General features: G+C 38.3%; 1 protein-coding gene across 7 annotated transcripts in view; it reads right to left on the reverse strand.

Moving 5' to 3' along the window:
• TXK (TXK tyrosine kinase) overlaps positions 1-24,855 on the reverse strand; it is a 58,862-nt gene that overhangs the window by 13,159 nt on the left and 20,848 nt on the right. For all 7 annotated transcript variants that reach the window (XM_025886922.2, XM_073891631.1, XM_073891630.1 and 4 more), the window contains 5 exons: positions 19,056-19,110; positions 11,178-11,257; positions 10,139-10,266; positions 2,979-3,053; positions 373-544 (listed from right to left, as the gene is read on the reverse strand). In XM_025886922.2, the coding sequence (XP_025742707.1) occupies positions 373-544; positions 2,979-3,053; positions 10,139-10,266; positions 11,178-11,257; positions 19,056-19,110 (510 nt within the window). The remainder of the gene's footprint in view (positions 1-372; positions 545-2,978; positions 3,054-10,138; positions 10,267-11,177; positions 11,258-19,055; positions 19,111-24,855) is intronic.

Genomic DNA, 24,855 nt, shown 5'->3' on the forward strand with positions numbered 1-24,855 from the left:
AAAGAAAGAAAGAAAGAAAGAAAGAAAGAAAGAAAGAAAGAAAGAAAAAAGGAAAGGAAGGGAAGGGAAGGAAGGAAGGAAGGAAGGAAAGGAGGAAGGAAGGAAATCGTGTAAAGAACATACATGCTTGTCACTTTCACGGATTTCTTCATGTAATTCACACAGTGATGCAGTGAAAAAAGTATTGTTATCCCCATTTTACGAGTGAAGAAATTGAGGCTTGGAAAGGTGAAAAAACTCACCCCAGGTCACACAACTAGCTTGGGCAGGGTTGCGACATAAATCCAAGTGTGACTACTCCAAAATCCATGTTCTTTCCATGACACCAGAATGTGGTATGCCGTGTATGTGGTGTTGTATGCTTATACTCACATCATCACTTTAGCCTCTTCGATGAAATCCTCCTCGGACATGGAGCCTTCGCTGATGGCCTTGATAGCTACCCGGATGTGCGCTCGCCATTCACCTAAATGGACCACCCCAAACTGACCGCTTCCAATCTCCTTTACAAAAGCCAACTCAGCAGGATCTATCTCCCACTTTTCTAGAAAAGTAAAACATCCATGTCACAAGTAGGGAAAAATTTTAGCTAGAAGAGATTCAGGAATTATCTAGACCTACTCTATTCTTTCACAAAGAGGTTAAAAATTTTATCAGTGAGGGCAGCAGAACCGTAACCATGGTTAATACTCTCATGGTCATTTACATGTGTAATTCCAGAATTCAAGTTTAAACATACAAACTTGACTTGCTTGGAGAGGAATTAGGGATATCAAAACACTTTCTCTTTCCAGAGAGACCCAAGTTAAAAGGCAACACTTTGCCTTTCTGAACCAAACCTACCAAAATTAGACCTGGCCCCAAGAATATGTATGTCCCCATCTGTTTTTGTCCTGCTGAGTAAACTTGTGAGGCACAGAACATTTGGTCCCCCACCTCGCCCCCTATATCACTCCTCTGCTCACTTCCACCCCTAAAGGGCTTTTCTGCCTTGGTGTCTTCTCCTAGAGAAAAGCCTAACAAATTCACCTAATAAATACGTGCACTGCTAGGATTCTAACTCACATATATCTAAGTGTGTGTTTGAAGTGAAATTTGTGTTATGGTATATTTCACTTCCATAGAAGCCAAATAAGGAAAAAAGAACTGTTTTTAAAATAACCCTCTTGAAAACACTTGGGAACGATCATCTCTTTTCTTTTCAGGATCTCCTTTTGCATAGCAACACCGCCATCTGCTGGAACTTTAGAATAATGTAGTTAAAAGAATTGTAGAGGCTAATGACCCTTATTACCAGCTTTGCAAAGTGCTCCCCCTCCCAGTAGTAGGGCGTGTTTTAAAAGTAACACGGGAGAATATATTTATGACTTTGATATTGGCATAAATTTATTCAACAGAATATAACCCTAAAGGGAAATATTGACAAATTACCCTTCATAAAAATCCTGTTCATCAATTGCACCCCATTAAGAGAGGGAAAAGGTAAGCCACAGATCGGGAGAAGATACCTCTAAAACATGTAACCAGTAAAGAATGGCTATTCAGAATATGAAAAATCAATTAGAAAAAGGCAGATAACTATATTTTTAAGGGCTAAAAAGCCTGAATAGAGTGTCTTTCACAAAACAGAACACCCAAATGGCCATTCAAGCTATAAAAAGTTGATCAAAATAATCAGTCATCAGGGAAATGCAAATTTAAACCACGATGAGATACCACTACTACACACAGCAGATTGGCTAATGTGAAAACCAAAGAAAAGAATCCACAAAAATACTAAATACTGGCAAAGGTGTGGAGCAACTAGAATGCCCCTACGCTATTGATTGAGGTGTAATTTGGCATAAGCTTTTTGGAAAATGAACTACATCTGAGTGTGTACATACATACTCTAGAACCCAGCAATTCTACTTTTAAGTATATATTCAACACTGTTGGAGCTTAAATATGTACTGAACTTCATCAAAGACACGCAAGAATGTCCATAATGATGTTATTTATGAGATAAAAATTGGTTTCAACCCAGCTGGCCATCTAACGAAGGATGGGTAAATCAACTGTGGTATAGTCATGCAATGTCGCACTATACCACATTGGAGATGGACCAACCACACCCAATATCACGGGTGAAGAAGAAGAAGCCAGATACAAATGCATGGTGTCTTATTCCATTTATATTAAATAGTCAAAAACAGGGAAAACTAATTGAGCTATAGAGTTATGAGTTGTGCACTGTTCTACATGTTAAAAAATTGAGTTTATTTTTAAAAAGTGAAACAGGACTATGCTTAACTTAAATAAACAGCTAATGACAGAGCTTTTATTATATACATTGTATTAAGGGCAGAGGAATAACCCAGGACCCATAAGACCCTGAATCATTCTCCCATCCTAATTAAAATAGAGACCCCGAGTCCTGATACACTATATAATCATGTGATCATTTTTTCAGTATTTTCTGTTTCTCACTAATGAGAGAAATTTAAGGGAATAAAATGTCACCAAATTACAGAACAGAATTCTTTGGCTCTTCTTTATTGTCACGGATTTGCAGATACACATCTGCTAGAAAATAGTTCAAATTAAACTTTCTACGGGTTGTATTTTAAAAAGGTGAAGAGGACACTTTGGGCAGCTCTTTTTAGCAGGTTCTCTTGGAGAACAGTCATTTTCCAGCCACCCTTGTACCCAGAGAGCAACAGCTCAAACAGCCAAATAAAAAGAATTCTAATTTATCAAAAGAACGCCTGTTTAATGTATAATGAAATTTGAAGTAAAATTGAAACATTTCTTTCTGAAGTTCAAATTGCTCTTGTGAGATGCATATATTTAAGTATCTCAGAAGGGGGATTTAAATGCTGAACGGAAACCTATCTAGACATCTCAGAAAAGCTAAGAATTTAAAGAACGTAGAGGGAACGTGGAGTAGATTCTTTACTGGATTTGATATTGTACTTGGGTGCATGCGCATACATTACCGTAGCTAAAACCAGCTGTGGCTGGCAAACAGCTGCCCATCAGTCCGACTGGGTAGCGGAGACGGCTCATGAGGCCTGGGGAGACACAGAAATTGGCATTTCAAGCCTACTTACTAACATAAAAGAAAAAAAACAATGTATTAGATGACGATGCCAGTCTTCAAATAAATTAGGCGGGAAAGTATTCTCCATTAGCCTATTTACTTGTTTTCCCCATTTTTCATAAAATAATATTTGCTCATTGGACACACATCTTTTTAATTTATTTTTTTTATTATTAACATATAATGTATTATTTGTTTCAGGGTGGAAACACATTTTAAAATCCAAGAAAATTTAAAGACAAAGTAAAGATCTCACTAAATCTTAGCAGCCAGAGATGCACTGTTATCATTCTGGTGAACACCTCTGCAAAAATCTCTGTATATGTACTTGAAAGCATACACACACCCAATATGTTTCACAGAAAAGTAAATGTCTTGCTATAAGCTTTTTACACTCAATATGTCATTGATACACATCAGTGACTATAAATAGAGCTTAAAGTTACTTCTAAGATGCCACTATTGTAAAATATGCTGTATGTTTTTGAACATAAACTTTTAGGTACCTCTCAAATTATTGCCTTAGGGATAAATTCCTTAAAATGTGATTTCTTGATCAAAGCACATATAGAAAAACTGTACTAATTCATTCAACAACCAACAGTGTTTAAGGGTACCCATTTCCTGACTCCACTTTTTGAGAGTAGTTTCTTTTTTTTAATAACATGGTAGCATAAATGAGACTTCTTTTGATTGGGTCAACATGTAGTATTCTGTTCCATCAATTTCAATTTAGTTCAACAAGCCTTTGTTATTTATTTCCTCGACTAATGTTTATTTGGGGCCTGCTTTGTGCCAAGCACCATCTAGATGGTGGGAGACAGCAGTGAAGCAGTAAGCCAGTGGTGGGCCCCGCTCCCGTAGAGCTTACAGTTTGGTGGGGGAAGAGAAAATAAACAAGTACATGCACACTCAAGAAAAAACAGAAGATGATGAGTGGTAAGCAGAGTATATACAATACAGCTTCTATCGAGTGAGCGCTCCGGGAAGGCCTCTCTGACAAGATGAGAGCTATGCTGACATCAACCAATAAGGAGCCATCTTACAAAGATCAGGAGGAAGAGCATTCTGGGCAGATGGAACAGAATGTGCAAAGGCTGGAAGACAGAAAGCAATGTGGCCAGTATAAGAAGAGAAAAAAGCAACATTAACTGCCTCATTGTGTGCAAGACACTCTTCTAGGTAGATGTCCAAGATTCTGGAGGACCAAAGATGAATAAGGTGAGGACTCTGTACTCAGGGGCTCAATCTCAGTGAGGGAAGACAGGCAGAGAAAGGCAATTCCAATATACGAGGAATAAATCCTGCACTGGAGATACACAAGATGCTCCAGGACACAGCACCTCACACATTTTTGGATTCGAAGAAGTCTTCTGGAAAGAAATGATACCTGAGATGAATATGGCAAGTGGAGTTAAGCCATGAAGAGAATCTATGAAAAACACTCCAGGCAGAGGTAACAGCGTGAGATGACACCTAGAGGTATGAAGCAGGATGGGCTACTTGAGCAAAAGGTGAGAGATAGAAGAGGCAAGAAATTACACTTGAGAGGTAGGTAATATTCTGGTTATGATGGGCCTTGTAAGCCATGTTGGGGAACATTACATCATCCTGCAGGTGAGAAGGAGCCATTGAAAGTTCCCAAATAAGGGAGTGGCATGGTCAGATTTACATTTTTGGTAGATCATTCCGACATCAGCGTAGAGGATGGATTGAGGGTAAGTCAACATTGAAGACAAGACCAGTTAAGAGGCCATTACAGTTGTTCAAGTGAACAATGATTAGAGCAGCACTAGAAGAATAAGAGAGGCAAGAACCTATATGAGACACACTTAGGATATGAAATTCATTGCACTTGATAATTAACCAGAAGTTGTAGAACAAATAGTATTAAAATTTGTATGGAATCGCAAAAGGCCCTGAATAACTAAAGCAGTCTTGAGAGAGAAAAACAAAGCTGGAGGTATCACACCCCCTGATTTCAAACTATACTACAAAGCTATAATAGTTAAAACAGTATGGTACTGGCACAAAAACAGACACAGAGATCAATGGAACAATACAGAAAGTCCAGAAATAAACCCAAGCTTATCTGGTCAATTAATCTTTGACAAAAAAGGCAAACACATACAATGGTGAAAAGATCCCCATTGATGTTCTCTTCAATAAATGGTGCTGGGAAAACTGGACAACTATATGCAAAAGAATGAAAGTGGACCACTTTTTTACACCACACACACACACACACACACACACACACACAAATTCAAAATGGATTAAAGACTTAAATGTAAGACCAGAAAACATCAAACTCCTAGAAGAAACCATATGTAGTAAGCTCTTGGACATCAGTCTAAGCAATATTTTTTTCATCTGTCTCCTCAGGCAAGGCCAACAAAAACAAAAATAGACAAATGGGACTACATCAAACTAAAAAGTTTTTGCACAGTGAAGGAAACTATCAACAAAACAAAAAGGAAACCTACTTGAATGGGAGAAGGTATTGACAAATGCTATGACCAGAAAGGAGCTAATATCCAAAATATATAAAGAATTCATACAACCCTATCAAAAAAAGACCAAACAATCCAATTTAAAAAAAATGGGCAGAGGACCCAAATAGACATTTCCCCCAAAGAAGACATACAGATGGTCAACAGACACATGAAAAGATGCGCAGCATCACTCATCATCAGGGAAATGCAAATCAAATACACCATGAGATATCACCTCACACCTGTCAGAATGGCTGGTATCAATCAGACAAGTGTTGGCAAGGATGCAGAGTAAAGAGAACCCTCGAGCACTGTTGGTGGGAATGCAAAATGGTGTGGCCACCATGGAAAACAATGTGGAGGTTCCTCAAAAAAACTAAAAATAAAACTACCATACAATCCAGCAGTTCTTCTTCTGGGCATTTCTCCAAAGAAATAAAAAACACTCATTTGAAAAGATACATGCACCCCTATGTTCACTGGAGCATTATTTAAACAGCCAAAATACAGAAGCAACCTAAGTGTCCACTGATAGATGAATGGACAAAGAATATATGGCTGGAATAACGAAATATTCTTCAGCCATAAGAAAAAATAAAATCTTGCCATTTACAACAACATGGATGGATCTAGATGGTATTATACTAAGTGAAAAAATCAGAAAGAGAAAGACAAATACTGTATGAATTCATTTATACGTGGAATCTGAAAAAACAAAGCAAACAAATCAAACAAAACTGAAACATACTCATAGAAACAGAACAATCTGGTGGTTGCTAAAGTGATTATGGGGGGTGGTAGGATGGGCAAAATAGGGAAAGGGGATTAAAAGGTACAAATTTTTGTAGGAGACACAATGTATGGCTTGTGTTAATAATATGTGACAACTTTGCATGGTGACAGATGGTAGCTAGATTTATTGTGATTACTTTGTAATGTATATAAATGTTGAATCACCATGTTATATACCTAAATATACTATCGTATGGCAAATACACTTCAATAGAGGAAGGTTTTCCAATAAGTGAAGAGAAGGAGCAGGAGGGAGAAGGAAAAGAGGAAGAAAGGGAGGGAGGGGAAGGGGGGAGGGGAAGAGGGAGGAGGAGGAGGAAAGAAGTTATCCATTCAGGAGAATGGAATCATCTCTGTGACTCCTCTGTTTCCAGCCCCTGTAATTGGCAGGATGATGACACTATTATCTGAAATGGACAACAGGAAGAAGACTAGGTTTGGAGAGAAAGCAGTGGTTAAGATGAAGAGTTCCCTATCATCACTGAAGTTCAGGGCCTGCGGGATTGCAAGTGCCTGGGACTACCAGGCAGAAGAATTCTGCAAAGGGAAATGTCTAGGGTGAGGAGAGAAGTGACTGGGAACAAATCCCTGCAGAACACCAATGTTTAAGGGAAGAGGAGAAGTAAGACCCATTGGGAAGAACTTTAAGGAATGATCTGAGTTCGAGAGCAAGAAAAGGCAGTGTCAAAACATCTGGAAAGCAGGGGGTTTCAAGGGGTGACATGTCAAATATAGCAGAGAGGACTTGAACATATAAGAATTAAAAAGCATCACCCTCTAGGTCAATACGGGGATCACTGGTAAAACATAGGGCAATGGAGGCAGAAGCCAGATTGCAGACGTTTAAAATGCAATTGCAAAATGGACCAAGTGGAGACAATGGATGTGGACACATTTTTCCAAAAGTGTGACTTGGAAGAGCAATGTCTAAAGGAAGAAAGGACCAAGGGAGGGCTTTGTTTTTTGGCTTTTTGAATAAGAGATTCTTAAGGATGTTTACACGGTGAAGGGAGAAGGTAAGAAGAAATGGGCAAGATACAGGAGAGGAAGGAAGAGTGGATGGTGGGTGGTCCCAGCAGGAGAGGAGTGGAGAGAACAGGAACATAGGCTCAGCCTTCCTAGCCCTGGAAGGGGTGAGGTGAGGATGAGAGCCTGGCAGCAGGAGGGCAAGATGGAGGGAGCTCATGTCAGGTGGCTTCCGTTTTCTCAATGAAGTCGATAGCTAGAGGTTTGCTGGGAGGGTAGTGGATAATACTGGAAAAGGGGTCTTGAGGAGAACGGTAAAAGTCTGAAGAGAGAACAGGAAAGGGTACTCACCAATGACGCAGAAGACCTAGTTGAGGTTAGAGCCCTCATCGAGTTGGGACTCTGTAACACATGAGCCCAATAAAGAACATAACAAGGAATTTCTTTAAGACCCTAACACTGTCTTCTAATTTTCAAAGTTCTTATTTGCTAAACATTTTCATTCTGTGATTTATTTATTATTCTGTGATATAGTACCAGGGGTTTAATGATGGTCTATCTTTCTGACAAAAAGAAGTCTGTCACTCTCTTGGCATTGTCCTTACTTCTGGGGGAGAGATGGATTGTCATGAACTAAATTGACCAGAAGTCAAAAAGTAGGCAAGATAGTCATGGGCTCTGATTCACAGCCTCCTCTGATACTGGACCCTCCAATGTACCCTCCGATGATCTGATCTGTCTCTTCCTGGAGGCTATAGCAGTCATTGAGTGCAGACGCCAGAGCCAGTGGGTTCAATGGCCCTAAAGGTCTCAAACATTCCTCAAGTTCGAATCTCAGCACAAACACTTATTAACTGTATAATCATGAGTACCACTCATGTCTCAGTTCCTTCATCTGTAAGATGGAGATACCAACAGCACCTACTTCATAGGATCATTCTGAAAATTAAATAAATAAATATACATAAAAGCACTCAGAACAGGGTCTGGCCCAAAGTAAGTCTTCAACAAATATCGCTATTTCTGGGTCCCATTCCCTTCCTCTTAGCATCCTTCTTTCTTGTTATATCTTTTGTACTTTCTTTTCTCCCTAATAAATAGCAGCTATAGTTGGAAGTTTTCCTTTTTTTGTTGTTGTTGTTTTGTTTGAATCAGTTTTTTCTTTTTTTAAGATTTTATTTATTTATTTGACAGAGAGAGAGAGGGAGCAGGGGGTTTGACGGGGGGGGGAACAGGGGGAGCGACAGAGGGAGAGGGAGATGCAGGGCTTGCTGCTGAGCAGGGAGCCCGACATCAGACTGGATCCCAGGACCCAAGGCTCATGACCTAAGCTGAAGGCAGATGCTTAAATGACTGAGCCACCCAGGAGCCCCTGATCCAGTTTTTTGTTTTTAAAAGTGATATTTTATGCATTATAAGAATAATTTATGTATATTGTAACAAAAATACCAAACTCTAAACAATCTCATAAGGCAGAAAATAAAAGCTTCCCTTACCCCCAGTGTCATTCCCCAAAAGTAAACATTAAGTTTGTAGTCTGTTATAATCTTTTTAGTTTAAAAATTCTTACCTAACCTTTAACAGAATTTTTCTATGCGCTCATGTGTATGTATTTTTGTTTACAAAAGTGGGACTATATTCTCATATACTGTTTTGCACTTTTTTTCTCTTTACTAAACAACTTATCACTAACATCTCTTCATGTCAGCACATCCTGATCTACCTTAGTATTTTTTTTTAACCACACCGGCATAACCACTCTGTTTCTCAAATTTTTTCTTTGAAGGGAAGGAAAAGAGGACTGTAAAGAAAAAAACTCAGAACTGATCTCCTGATTTTAAGGGTTTCTATCTCTACACATGAATATGTCCTTCCTGGTCCCACTCAGACTCACCACTACTTCCTCTCTAACCAAACTCCCAGAGACCATTGGAATATCCATGTGGATTCATCCCATAAATGGATAAAAACCTCCTTGGATTTACTCTTGATGTTTAGACCAGTATAATGGAAAAGTGGCCACTTTCCAAAAGGATTTTTTTTTTTGTCAACACAAGTTTTCATGAGAGATATCTAAAATAATGGCAAGAAATCAAAATAATATGAAAAGTTACAGTGGGTTCCAAATTCTATAATATTGAAGCAAGAAGATTCCCCTAATGGGTTCAAGGTGGTCCGGGAGAGGTTGGGGGAGGGCTAAAGGCCAGAGCTGTGACTGTAATTGTGGTGGAACTTTCTGGAATCCTGTATCTTTCCATAGATAATAAGTTTGCAAAACTAGCAACTATTGCAAACAACACCTAAAGAAGGGGGTTAAATAATGCTTCTGCTTTATTTAAGTCAAATTTTAACTGTGAAAGGCTTTGTCCTATACAACTTTTTGTGTTCTCCAAACAAGAAAGAACAGAGAACAAGATATTTAAGGGTAATTTTCTATACGACTGAAGTAGAGAGTAAATTTATGGGGGCATGACTACCGAGGGCACTTGAAATGCCATTACACTTAGCCCTATGTAAATTTCAAGAACAAATGCATTGATGATTACATTGCCTTTTGCTTCTCTGCCAGCTATCATTTTTCCTAACCTGGCAGAAATGTAAAAAATTAACCTACCTCTTTTCCCTTGACTAGAAAAACGAAGAAGCTTCAATGAAGAGAAATGTTCAAAACACAGGTTGTATTTCAGGCTCTTACAGATCTCTGCAGGGGTATTTGCTCCTGTTAAAGTGTCTGAGACCAAAGAGGCATTGCCTGTCTGGGGCCAGGCCCCCTGACTCTCCCAGCCTGAAGCTCCTGCCTTACCTGCCGCATTATGCTGGTGATACCAGATCAAGTCAGGGATGGATTGAAAGAGGTGTTTTTCAGCCACGTACCACTGTCCTGAGTCATTCTTTTTAATCTGATAATGTTTGATGGTAGCCTCCATATTTCTACAATCAATAGAACGTGAATTAGTAAACAAGCAAAAGATCACTTTGGAACTAAGTCAATTCGTGAAGCGACAGGACTCCACCTCTAAAACTTTTATCCTAGTGACACTACACACTGCAGAGTGGGTTAGATTCAACTGGTGCCTCACCACGCCTGGGTAAATTCCTGAGCCATCTTATTGGGTCCTTAGATTCGAACATAACTTCAGCCAAAGTTGTCTAGTTGACAACTCCTGTGTCCAAAATAGTAGAGCCTGTTAGGGACACTTATAAGTATTTAGTTATCAGTTCAATGAGTGAATAAATGCACTGCGAGGGATATAAGGAGATATGAAACAAAGAAAGGAGGAAAACCGATAGAGAGTATATTGATGAGCAGGTTTGCTATAGCTACTGGGGCTCTAGGCAGCCACGAGAGACTGTGGAACACATCTGAGAATTGTCCCATGAAAGTGCAAAGGAGCTGAGGGGCTAATCTTCCATTCCTTATTGACGGAGGGTTGCTCCTAGGATGCTACCTCTCAGGCACCTCCAGTCTACCCATGGGGACCCCAAGTTCCCACAGCCAGAGAACATCCTCCAGCAGAAAGGCACAGGACGCTTTCTGAGTGCAGGAGAATGCTCTGCAGGTAAACCCCAAGGGATATGAGGAAAGGACCACCATTGTCTGCTACCACTAAGCCAACTTCCTCATGGTTGAGAAAAGGAGATGGGAGAGAGAAGTCCCTTAACTTAGCAAAGTCACACACAGAGCTTGTTAGGAATACAACTCGAACTGATCAGTTTTACTAACTTCCAGGCCAGCAATCTTCTGTGCTAAGACCTCTCTTTCTCCATGTGACAGTGTCTCACCAAGAAAGACTGTCCCAAGAATTGATACCTCTAAAGTGATCAAAATCACAATTGCTTACCTTCTAGCTTTTATAAACACAGAAATTGTGTAGGATCCCAAATGTCTTGAATCTCTGACAATAAACGCACCTTCTTTAGACTGCAAAACAATTCATTGTACAAATTTAGTCGTTATTAGGAAGAAAGACAAACCTACATCTCAGGAATGAAAACCAAACCATACTGACTTACTACAAGTGAATGGGATTGTTTTCACAAATATATGCAATCTTATCTCCCTTATACGTTAAGAAGTCACACCTACAAAAATATTTAATTGGGACAAGAATTTGTAATGTATGAGTATTTTTAAAACCTTGTTCCTGATTTTTCTAAGAAAAATTCTGCACTTGACAACCTTGTACCCCACCATTTCATTATTTTTGTTATATCAATCAAGGTAATTGATACACATTGCTGATGAACAGGAAGCGCTGTGAGACAGATTGGCAGGTTGTATTTTGGGAGAAAAGCAACAACACAGCAGGTGGGGTGAGGGAGGCAACAAGAAATACATCTGGAAGCAGGGAGTGGGAAAAGGGAGCAGAATCCATGACAGGGATGGAGAGAGAATAACTTTGAGGGAGTCTGGAGAGAAGAGCGGAGGAGTGATTTTAGTTGCCGCCAGGGTATGGGAGAGACAAGAAGGGAATGGGCTTGAGAGAAGAGTATTTTAAGTTTGATGTTAGGTTATAAATTGGATTCCCACTGACGTCCTCTGGGAAGCCCCAATAAAGCTGTAAACTGTTTTCAAATGACTTGGAATGTTGGACTGTTTGGTTTGTGTTATTTGTTTGATATTATAAAAAAAAGTTTCCACCTTTACTTAGTGTGTTTACACTTGTGGAGAGGGAAACATCTCAGAAGCTTGCCAAACGTGTGAAAGTTTACACTTTCGAAGTGCCAACAACTTGCCTGAGAATTGCCCTAACCCAACAAACACCATGGTGTAACCATCAAAGTGAGCACGATACATTAAGCAAAGTCTTCTCTTCCTTCTAGATGCTTACCAAGGAACAAGCCTCATTTTCTGGTCAGACTTTTAAAACCAAAAAATCTCTTACAGCCATTTGAAATAATAAAAATCTAGCTTTTATTGAATTCCTACCATGTCTACAGATTGTGTTACAAACCATAGAGGACAGAAGATATAAAAGATGAAGATGTAAAAATACGCAGAGATACTATGCATTCAATCAAGTTGTCTAAGCAGTGACCTCCTCTTCAAGGTGGAAAGAGTGCAAACAGTCATGACCACAAAGCAATAAAAGGAGAAATTAATAACAAGCCCCAAAGGAGAAAGCTACTACTGCATGGATATTTTTAAGTTCTCTTTTATATAACTCAAGGAAATTCAAATAAAAATGAAAACATCTAGAAAATAATAAAGAAATGCCACATATTGGAAACTGCTATAGCGTTCAAACAGTACTCAGTCTTAATGCTTACATCAATAAACAAAGGAAATACAAAATAAATGTATCTGCCTCAAGAAGTTAGGGCAAGAACCAGGTCAAGTGGAAGAAAGAAATGAATGAAGACAAAAGCAGAAAACAATCAATTATAAAAACAAAAATATAATAAAGCTAGTCATTAAGTTCAAAATCTGGTTATAGAGGGAAAAACGATGAAATAGGTAAGTTGCTAACCGATCTAACCAATAAATGAGAGGGGAAATATATCAAAAAAATAAGCCACAAAGATCCAGAAAAAAATGAAAGCATCACCTTGACTCTACACAATACATTTGAAAATTTGAATGAAATGAGTGATTACCTAGCAAAACATAAAATTTATCAAAATTGATTCCAGAAGATCTGGAAATGTTCATGGACCTACTGAATGGGAAAATGGATACGGCTTTAAAAGAGCTACAACATTAAAAACACCACGGAGGACCTATTGTGATGTTGCATGATTCCAGAGCATGTGAAAAGAAGAAAAACTTCTAAATTTTTATATAAAGTGGGTTTAACACCAACACCAACAATACAGCAAAGATTGTGCACAGAAGGGAAAACTAACAAATCTCACTCATGTCCACTCAAAAATCCTAATTAAATATTAACAAACTGAATCCAGTAGCACAGTGGAAGAATAATATACCATGACCAAGAGGGATTGCATACAGGAATGAAAAAGTAATTCAATATTAGGGATTTTATTAATTCATCCTACTAACAGATCTGAGAAGAAAAATCTCATGAACATCACCATAGATATTGAAAGGGCATTTGACAAATTTCAACTTCTAGAATCAGTTTTCTTTAAATTCTCAGTAAAATAGTAATAAATGTGTACTTATGTAACACAATAGTCCATATTTACGTTAGTCCCAAGTCCAGCATTATGTTTTCTGTTGAGAATCATTCCAACTAAATCAGGAAAAAGAAATGCCCACTGCCAGCACTGGTATTTTAATATTGTTCTGAGATGCCAGCTAATACAATTAAATGAGAGGCCAAAAAAAAAAGAAAGAAAGAAAAGAAACCAAAACAAAACAAAAACCCACCAAGAAATACTGTATTAAATTGTAAAAAGGAGTTGAAATCATCACTGTTTGCTATTGATAAGAGTCTACCTGAAACTCATGAGAATCAACTAAAAAACTACTACCAAAAAAAATTTTGAATTCACCAAGTCTTCTGTTACAAAATTAATTCACAGAACTCAAGAGCTTTCATAAGTTAAAAAAAAAAAAGATACCCATTTATAGTAGCAACAGAAAAATACACAAACAAATGTGCAAGAGCTATATGAAGAAAACTCTAAAATGTTCCTAAAGGGGCTCCTGGATGGCACAATCAGTTGGGTGACTGACTCTTGGTTTCTGCTCAGGTCACGATCTCAGAGTCCTGAGATCAAGCCCCGTGCTGGGCTCTGCACTCAGCCTGGAGTCTGATTGGAATTTTTCTCTCCCTCTCCTTCTGCCCCTGGCCACACTGTGCACATGCTTTCTCTCTCTCTCTGTCTCTCTCTCTCTCAAATAAATAAATAAATCTTTAAAAATAAATCAATAAATGCTCCTAAAGAATATAAAGATGTTTGCTTTTCTCATTAGGTTTTCAATCCATCCAAGATTTATTTTTTTTTTGAAGTAGGGACCTAATTTTTAATTTTTTCTACAGGAATATTTAATATGGGTCCCAGAACAAATTGGTCCCCAAACCCCACTGATTTGTAATGCCCAAACAATTTTCCCTAAATTACTCTGTAAATTTAATACACCAGCAGGAAGGTTTTTAAAACTAGGCAAAATAATTGTGAAGTTCATATGTATAAAATAAATCTCCAGAGTATTTCTGGAAAAGAAGAGTGAGGGAGGCTAGCCACACAAAAAGAACCTCAGTATTTGAAATATTATAAAGGTATCACCTAAATACACGGGCTGATCAATAAAACTAAGTAGTGAGTTCAGACGTAGTCCAACATAGGAGCTGTGTTTATGATGAAAGTGGTACCTCAAATCAATACAGAAAAGATAGACACTTGGTAACTATCTAGAAAAATATAAATAAAATCAGATCCATACCTCACTCTACATCAGGAAGAATTACAAATGAATCAAACATGTCTATGTAAAAAATAAAACCACTGAAGTAATCAAGAAACATGGGCATTTTTTTTTTAAAGCTCAGAGTGGGTAAGATAATTCTAACCTGACACAAAGCTTTAAAAAATTTGTCTGATAAATTCAAACACATAAAATTTAAGCACTATTCATGGCAAAAAAAAATATGACAATTGAAAAACTGGGAAAAGTATTGCTACATATCACAAAGAGCTGATTTCCTTAATGTAGCTACGCTACATAGGTCCTACGAATTGTGAGGAAAGCATTAAAAAACAACAACAACAACAGAAAATTTTGCAAAGGATATGAACAGACAGCTTACAGAAAAGGAGATACAAATATTTAAAATTTCATATACATAGAGATGCTTAACATTCTTGGGATAGGAGAAATGTAAATGAAACCCACACTGAGATGAGATGTCCGAGAGCAAAGTGCCACACATTTCATTAAACATTTGCTGGAAAGGTTGTGAGAAAATGGGCACTCTTACAACTTTTAGCAGGTATGTAAATTGTATAACTCCTGTAGATGGTATTTAATACCTCCCCAAATTAGAAATGTACATTTCCGGGCGCCTGGGTGGCTCAGTTGGTTAAGCAACTGCCTTCGGCTCAGGTCATGATCCTGGAGTCCCGGGATCGAGTCCCACATCGGGCTCCCTGCTCAGCAGGGAGTCTGCTTCTCCCTCTGACTCTCTTCCCTCTTGTGCTTTCTATCTCTCATTCTCTCTCTCTCTCAAATAAATAAATAAAATCTTTAAAAAAAAGAAATGTACATTCCCTTCGACCCAGAATTTCTATCTTGGGGGATTTATCCTACATATATACTCACATAAATGGGAAAAGATGTGTAGGTAGGTTACCTATAGCAGCACTGTTTTTGTTTTATTTTAAAGATTTTTATTTATTTCTCTGACAGAGAGAGAGACAGCGAGAGAGGGAACACAAGCAGGGGGAGTGGGAGAGGGAGAAGCAGGCTTCCTGCCGAGCAGGGAGCCCGATGTGGAGCTCGATCCCAGGACCCCGGGATCATGACCTGAGCCGAAGGCAGACGCTTAATGACTGACCCACCCAGGCGCCCCAACAGCACTGTTCCAATAGCAAAAGAGTGTATACCACTTAAATTCCCATTAAATTTTTTTAAAGATTTTATTTATTTATTTTAGAGGAGCACAAGCAGGGGGAGGGCAAGAGGAGGGAGAGAGAATCCCAAGCAGACTCGGGGCCGAGCGCAGAGCCCCACGCAGGTAATCCCATAACCCCGAGGTCACAACCAATCGGAAACCATGAGTCCAGCGCTCCACCCCTCCATTAAATTTCTTAAATAAAGTGTGATATGTCCAATGTAAGAAATACTATGCAGGTGTAGCATGAATGAGGACACTTTCTGTGTATTGACATGAAGAGTTTCCTTCCCAAAACATACTGCTGAGTGAAAAAAGTAATGTACACAAGAGTATATATAATACGTTACCATTTGTGTAAAAATAACAATATAAGAAAATATATTTCTATTTGTTTGTGTATGTATTAAATATCCCTGAAAGGACACAAAATAAACTAATAATAGAAGTTGGTCTATGGGGAAGGGAACCGGTATCTTGGGGACAAGGATGGGAGAAAACTTCAAAATCTTTTGATTTTTAAACTATACGAACATGCCATTGAAATGTAAAATAAATAAAATTATAAAATACTTCTATAAAAATTTATGCAATCAATTTGAAAATAAATATAAAGTAGGCAATTCTCCACGTAAATATAAATTGTCAAACATCTCAAGAAGAAAAGGAAATTAAATCAGTAGTCAGTTATCTGTTTGAAAAAGCTGCATGTCCAAACTACTTTATGAGAGATATATGTAACTTCAAGGAGCAAATAACTTCTATTCAATATAAACTATTTTAAAGATTGGAAAGAGACAAAACCTCATGTCCCAACTCATTTTATGATGCTAGTATAGCCTTTATACTAAAACTAAACAAAGAGAGTGGGAAATTAGAAGCCAGGCCTCTTGTGAACATAGCAGGACAAATGCTAACTAAAGTATTAGGAAACTCAAACTATCAATATATATGTTTTAAATGCCTCATGATCAGGTAGGATTTAATCCAGGTACTTAAAAAAATAGAAAATATATAAATTACAAAAATATTTTTAGATATATAGGAAAAACATGTATATTTTTTAAAATATCCACACATATAACACACACACACACACACACACACACACACACACACTTTAGACAGATTAGGACCTAAATAGGAAAAGCAAATCTTTAAACCATTTAAAAGAAAATATCACTTTATCACTTCAGGAGAGAGAATTTATTATACTGAAAAAGGAAAAAAAGAGATCATAAAAATTGAGAAATTTGACATTAACATATTTTAAAATTTAAAATAAGAAAAGAGCATAAAAAATTTTAGGGCCAAAAATCAAAAGAACATAGTGAAAAATGAGCAAAGGGTATTAGCAGACGTGTAATAGCAGAGGAAGTCCAACTAGCCAGCACAGACATGGAAAGTCACTCAACTGAACTGTTTATCAAGGAAATGCACATTTTAAAATATATATATACCATTTCTCAGTGAATCAAAGAAAGGCTACCAACTGTTGGCAAGAATGTAGGGGACCAGTTTTCTCATTTCTTGTAAGGATATAAATTAGTACAAGTACTTTGAGTCATGATTTCAAAATATCTAGCAATACTAAGTCTGCACATAGTTTCTGACCAGATCATTTCTGGGTATAACCGAAAGAAACCCTTGCCCTTGTGTACAAGGTGATATGTGCATGGAAGTTCTTGGCAGCATTGTTTATAATACTAAGAAGTTAGAAACAAGGTGAATGATTAGTAATACGTTTGTTATACTCATCTAATGAAATACAGCAGTTAAAGGAATGTGTTTACTCTTTATGTACCCATGGGAATGAAACTGAAATACAATGTTTCATTAAGAATCAACATACGTATGATCTCCCTTATGTCAAATGTTAAAACACATAACACTATAGGCTGTTCATGCACCTATATATGATAAAAATATAAGCACATGGATGCAGTGGGGGCACACCCTTCTATGGTGATTGTCTCTGCAGAGTGGGCAGGGACAAAACAGATGAGGGAAGGGATGGGTGTCAATTGCATCCGCCAGGTTTTATTTTGTCTAAGAATGTTATGGCCAAATGTTGCTCTTTGTGCTGTCTGGGTTATGGGTGTGTGGAGGTTTGTTACATAACTCCCTGATCTAGTCTTTGTAAGAAGGTCAGCCCCCCACTCTGTTCTGGCTCCCTGGCAGGCGCAAGAGTCTCTCCTGCTGATCCCGCACAGCCCCTGTGATTTTGGCGATCACCTGTACTAACTTGCCTACTGTGGACTGACTTGAGAATTTTCCTTCTCCGGTTCTGCCTACTTGTCATAACATCTGTGTCCATTCTAGACCTACTAATATCACTTTACAGGAGGCCACCTGCTGTCACCATGCCAGGTGGGTCCCACATTTGCTGCCGCGTCCCATTTCCTCCTAGCCAGTGAAGCCTCCTTCCCCACCACCAGCTGAGACTGGGTCTGGGTCACTCAAACTCTGTCTAACCCCCTGCTATTCACCGGACCTCCCCTCTCTCTTGAGCCCTTACTGGCATTGACTTTGTAGTTCCAGAACTGATTCTTTCTCACTCATATTTCTAGATTTCCTCAACATCCGACAGCAGGGCAAAGTGACACACATACCTCTTACCTAGTTTCTAGGTTTGACTCTACATTTACCCACAGTTCGTATTTACCGTCCGTTGGAAACTATATGCACCTTTGTTTTGCTTTGACCTAAAAGAGCAGTTTTGATCTGAGTTTGGTATTTTGGCTACCTCACTCTTCCTTTTGTTCCCAAAGAACAAAGAAAGTGCAGCACTCAGTATTTTTCTCTATTTGTGTTTTTAAGAAGCCTTAGCTAAGCTCATGAAGACAGAGGATATATTTTGTCTGTGATGCAAAGGTGTATGGGCAATCCCAATATAGACTCTACTGCGGGACGCGCTTTGGAGTGAATGAGGAGTTTCAGTATGTTGGAGTTGAAATCATTTCAGGAAAAATACACTTCTCAAGTTACAATGAAAGTCAATGAAAAACATGAGCTGATACAAATACATCTGGTTTACAACTTATCAGAAATTGCACAGTAGAGATAAAGTTGTAATAATATTTTATAACCCAAAAGAACAAGAAGTAATAAAACTTTTTAGTTTGGTCAAATCTTTACAATGTACATGTTAGAAATTTTGAAAATATTCACAAGTTATTCATGAATAAACTGAATTACCTCTTGTCTCAAAATACGTTCTGCCTGATTTCTGGTAATGTTTCTATGGTACCACCTGTAAAAGCAATAAAAATAATTTTAAAATTTTGTATTCTATTTTTTCCAGAAAAAAAAAAACTCTGCTTCATTTCCTTCATTTTTAAGAACTTTACTCCAGAACTGATTTTAGAAAGCTGAGCATTTTTTATTTCCGATAAACAACAATATACTATTATGTGTCATTTAGTATAATAGTTTTATTAATTGTAAGCCAATACCTAGCTTATTCTATCATATCTCAATTCAACTTTCTGACATATACTTAGTTTACGATTTTGAGCAATTTAATCTCCTGAAAATTTCATGAAACGTATGTGGTTTACGTATGTGGTTAAGAAGTCAATAAACATTTACTGAGCTTTGGTAGACAAACTAAAAAATACCCATTTCTTTCTTTGCTTTTAGTAACTTCCTATTTGCATGCTTTCATATGTGGCCATGTTACCGTTCCAAAATTAAAACGTACTCTGACCCATTTGAGTCCCCCAAGTATGCTAACTTGTAGTAAAGTTAGTGGTTTAATAATGTAAATGGAGCAACTAGTACCTGCCTTGCTCCAAACACCCTCTTATCTTTCTGCTTGTTCTCCCCTCATGCTAAGCTTCGGCCATATTGGGATTCTTTCCTTCCTCAAATTCACCAAGCCCCTTTCTGCCTCCTATCTTGCTGTTTCCTCCGTATGAAACATATCATGAAATGACTTTAGAATATCGGATCCTCTCACAGTAAACGCAATTAAATGAGTATAATTGAAACCCATAGTTTGGCAGAATAAGAGCTAGTCAGTAAGCAAATGTTGTACAGGAAAGAGAGAGGAAATGGTAGAACAAAGGAGAGAGAAAACAAATGGAAAAGTTTTCATTTCAAAATAAGATTTTAAAAAGGAGTTAAGGGAATATTACCAGAAATACTATTTTTGTGGACAGTGGAAGGAAGAATGCATATATAACCATACATTGAGTCACAGTGGGTAGGCCAAATGGTGGCTACGTGAAAACCCTCTATCTGACTTTGAGGACAGAATCTATCATATCTTGTGGACTGACCTGCAGTAGTAAAAAGCTGCCACTAAATTAGAATGGTCACATATTAAAAATACTAATGGCCTCAAGTTGAAAATGAACTTTTAAAAAGATAAAGCATAGAGAAGAGAGGATGATTACAGGTGATTCTAGAAGAAACCCCTGGACTACTTATCACTAGTGGGAACAGGAGTTAACTGTGATGCTGGACTGTGAATATCATTCAGTACTTTTTAATGAATATTCATACTGGGGAGGGACTTCCAGAATGAGTCTAAGACCTCTTGCTGTAGAAAGAAGAAATTCTTTCAAAATAAATGAGAGAGGGTAAGCATCTGCCTTTGGCTCAGGACATGATCCCAGGGTCCTGGGATGGGGTCCCGCAGTGGGCTCTCTGCTTGGAGGGAGTCTGCTTCTCCCTCTCCCTCTATCCCTCCCCCCACTCACCCAAGAGCGCATGTGCCCATGTGCGCGCACGCTCTCTCTCTCAAATAAAATCTTTTTTTAAAAAGTTCACATAAATTGTTTTCTTCTAAATGTTTCTCACCTGCAATCACATTAAGTGTTAATTTTGTTGTTTTGTACTTATTTATTATGGTGATAAGTAATATAAGGAAATATATTAATTTTGCTTCAATATAAGTTAAAAATCCATCCATGTGTGGATGTCATTAAAATGACTTCAAAGTAGTAAGAGAAGAACCAGAGACAAGTATATGATGAATTTCATATCCTTTAAAATAATGCAGAATTTCAACAGGCAGAAAAAAGAATAGATGGATATGATATAGGAGAGGTGGGGGGGCATGCTGTTTCAGAATTTCATCTGGTTAAATCAGATAGTGAAGAAGACTTTTGTGTTTTGTTTTGTTTTGTTTTGTTTTTAAATAGGTAAGGCTGCAACTCTTATGCCTAGACAACACTGATTATAAAACTCATACCGAATGATGTGGACAGAAGGCTTAGGGTGGGGCTTCTACTGGCATATGAAAACCATCCAGCATGTCCAACTGGTGCCAAGTACAAAGGTCTTGTATATGTGTAAGCCTCGGGTAACCCTGTCCCAGTCTTAGAATCAACAAGTAACAGTATTGTGGTCTTGAGTTTTCAACCTAGAAACCCTGTTAGATCTAAGATGGTAAATCTGCTTCTCTCAGTCATTTTTTAACCCTGAGAAAATGAAACTTTCAATAGAGAGAAAATGCAATAAATGAAACTCATACTTCTGTAAAATTCAGCATAAGCAATATGTTTGATATTTAAGGTATCTATTATTGGGGCACCTGGATGGCTCGGTCAGTTAAGCAACTGCCTTCAGCTTAGGTCATGATCTCAGGGTCCTGGGATGGAAATCCACATCGGGCTCCCTGCTCAGTGGGGAGTCTGCTTCTTCCTCTCCCTCTGCCCCTCCCCCCACTTGTGCTCATTCTCTCTCTCTCTCAAATAAATAAATAAAATCTTTAAAAAATAAAATAAAGTATTATTTTAAGAGAATCGGACATACTAAGTTGTAGCCTCTGATTTTAAATGCAAAATTAATTTTAAACTTACAATTTGAAGTTTAAGGGAATTTGATTGTTTAAATGTTTGTATGGTTATGAGAATTTGGCTTACCACATTTAAGTTTAATTTATTAGATTTCTGGGATCATATATGAACTTACAAAGGGCTATTGAAATTGTAAATTTGCCCTGTCAGGCATGTAAAATATTTAAACAGAAAAATGAATTCATTCAGTTTATTAGTGCAAGTGAAATGTTTCAGGAAATTTCATTAACTGAGCTTATAAATAGGACTGATTGTTTAAGGACACTGTTGAGTTTGAATTAAGGTGACTGTTCTGATTTTTTTAGATTTATAAACAGTATATCAAGATTTGAAGGCTTACTGAAAACCAGGTTTTCACATTGTAATGATGATAATTTGGATATTAATTTAAAACCAAAGTAGCCATAAATATTTCAAAGTATAAAGGTTCCCCTGAGATGTCAGAAGCCTACACTAACATAGCATTCCTTCCCCATCCACCCCTCTTCCTTTAGACCTCAGGTCACTTCCTCAGAGGTCTTCCCTATCCCAATATTCTCATCTTTTAGCCTTGCCCATTGATTTCTCCCAGTGTCCCATACTGTTCTTTCATGACACCACAATTAAAAAAAAATTTTTTTAAGATTTTACTTATTTATTTGACAGAGAGAGAGAGAGAGAGCACAAGTGGGGGGGGGGCAGCAGCAGAGGGAGAGGGAGAAGCAGACTCCCCGCTGAGCAGGGACCCCCCCCCCATGCAGGACTCCATCCCAGGACCCTGGGTTCATGACCTGAGCCGAAGGCAGACGCTTAACCCACTGAGCCACCCAGGCGCCCCCACAATTTAAAATTTTATATTTATTTGTGAATTTGAGGTTTATGTTTAATGTCTCTTTTCCCATGAAGCTGTAAGTTCCACAAAAGAAGGGAGTGCATCCATGTGTTATCTGTTGTATCTCCAGTGCCCAGAACAGCTAACACCCGGCACATCATAGGTGGACGATAAATAAAGATTGAACAGATGAGTGATTCAGGGGCGGAGGTAACTATGAAATGTGGTACCTCTGTAACAGCAGGCAAACTGGGAATGCCCTTCCTGTTAGCTTCACAGTTCTAGAATGTATCAAATATTTACTATGTCCTACATGAGACAGGTATCACAGTTCCAAGTTTTCATATCATTTAGAGGTTTATAGATATTCAGTAATTCTGCCCAGAGCCCAAGCACTAGTCAGTGGTGATGTCAGGACTTGAACCCAGATTTCTCCAATTTCTAAACCTATACTATAGTATTTCAACCTAGGGCCATAATTTCTACACAGTCATTAAAACGATGCTTGGCATATAGTAAGTGGTGGATATATTTTAGTGATTTATATTGATAATTATTGTATCTATATTTTAACAAACCCCTTTAAAAAGAAACAGAAATAAAAATTAATTTTCTCACAATTAGAAAATTAAAGAAGATAACTTTCAAAGACACATAAATCAAAGCCAAGAAAATGAGATGATTATTTTAAGTTCAGGGTAGTTTAATTCAAATTACCCAATATCTACAGTATGAACAAGCTGTTAAGGGCAGACTCCAACCCTCAGCTAAACTAAGGAAGCAGCCAGCAAATTAATTAATAATGAAAGGAAGGAAAGTCACACTGTTGCTTAGTGAGCATCCATTTACTCACTACCGGGCACTGTGTTAGGTAGTTTCACACATATCACCTTTAATCTCCTGGAAAGTCTGAACTGGGTTTACGATATGGAAAAAAGGCTTCTTTTTCTTAACAGGAGATCCTCACACAGAACTTCCCCTGACCTGACCTTCAAAAGAGACCTATTGTGTTGGGCCGCTCCAGTTGGGGGCAGTGGCGAGCCCCCCAAGGTGACCGTAGAGAGTTGTGAAACTGTTTTCTTAGCCTTTGTCCCACTGGGTGGAGGCTAGACTTGTGGGGGCACAAGCTAAATGACTCTGGTCAAGAGAGGGGGCATGACAAGCTGAGGGAAGGCGGGAGAAGACCGAAGAGATCTGCGATGGTACTAAGCGGGGAGGGGGGAGAGAGAACAGAAGTAGCTAAGAGAGAAGCCTGGTAAAGTCATGTGGATGTGTCACGGGTCCTGTAGTCATCCCTTTGTCCCCTCCAATAAAGTCCACATTGTTCACCAATGCTTTTAGAGATTTATTTATTTTAGAGAGAGAAAGAGCGCGTGCATGCGTGTGCCCATGCGAGTGGGGGGAGGGGCAGAGGACGAGAATCCCCAGACAGACTCCCACGTGGGGCTCCATCCCACAACCCATTAGATCATGACCTGAGCCAAACCAAGAGTCAGATACTCAACCAAGTGAGCCACCCAAGCGACCCCCACCAATACTTTTAGAATTGGATTTGCTTTAGGGAGAGAGATGCTGAGTCTGGCCTCCACGTGGGCTTAAATTAGTAGCAAGGCAGACACCTAGGGCCTGGGAAGGAGGGGTTGGTTTTCATTCAATTTATATTTGCTGCCTGGTTCTCTGAGAAGCACCTGTCTTCATGCCTCAACCCACATCACCTACTGCCATAAGGCTGGAAGCATAGGCTAATCGCAAAAGCGAGTATCTAAACTGGGGGAGAGCACTCAAATGCTAAAACTTATGCAAACCTGAATTTATAAAAGGCTAGGACTACTCTCAGTTCTGCCACTCTCTGCTTGTAAATTACTCCCACAACCTTAGTTTCGGATCTGCAGAAAGGGGGTCTAGAAAAGTGATTGCTAAGACCTCCATCTTCCAAATCTATCATTGTAACAAAAATAAGTTTCTAAGCAGAACCTTAGTGAACATGCCAAAAGTTCCCCCCAAACTATAGCATTAGCCTGCTTCTCCTCTTTAGCTATTTCTAAAACGTTTCAAAATATAGTTGTGTGTCTCTATGTTAGGCTCAATTTACCACTCATTAAAAAACTAAGGTCATTTTTGAAATAGTTATTTTTCCATTTAGGACATAGAGTAAAACAAGACCAAGATGAGTGTTTGGTTTCCATGCAGTCACTGTTAAAACAAACCCAAAAAAGTGGTCATAAAAAACAAAACAAAAAGAAGTTTAAAAAAAGAAGTTTCTGAATCAACCATTATAAGGATCAAAGATCTCTCAAACTAAAGCATACAGATGTGTTACTTTCTTTTCCTTTTGTAGACCAAAACCAGCTTCTATACTCGTAAGCCACCCAAATGTACC

This window comes from Callorhinus ursinus, unplaced genomic scaffold (assembly GCF_003265705.2).
Source record: "Callorhinus ursinus isolate GAN/ISIS: 27379988/994484 unplaced genomic scaffold, GSC_fseal_2.0 scaffold4, whole genome shotgun sequence".
Classification (NCBI taxonomy): Eukaryota; Metazoa; Chordata; class Mammalia; order Carnivora; family Otariidae; genus Callorhinus; species Callorhinus ursinus.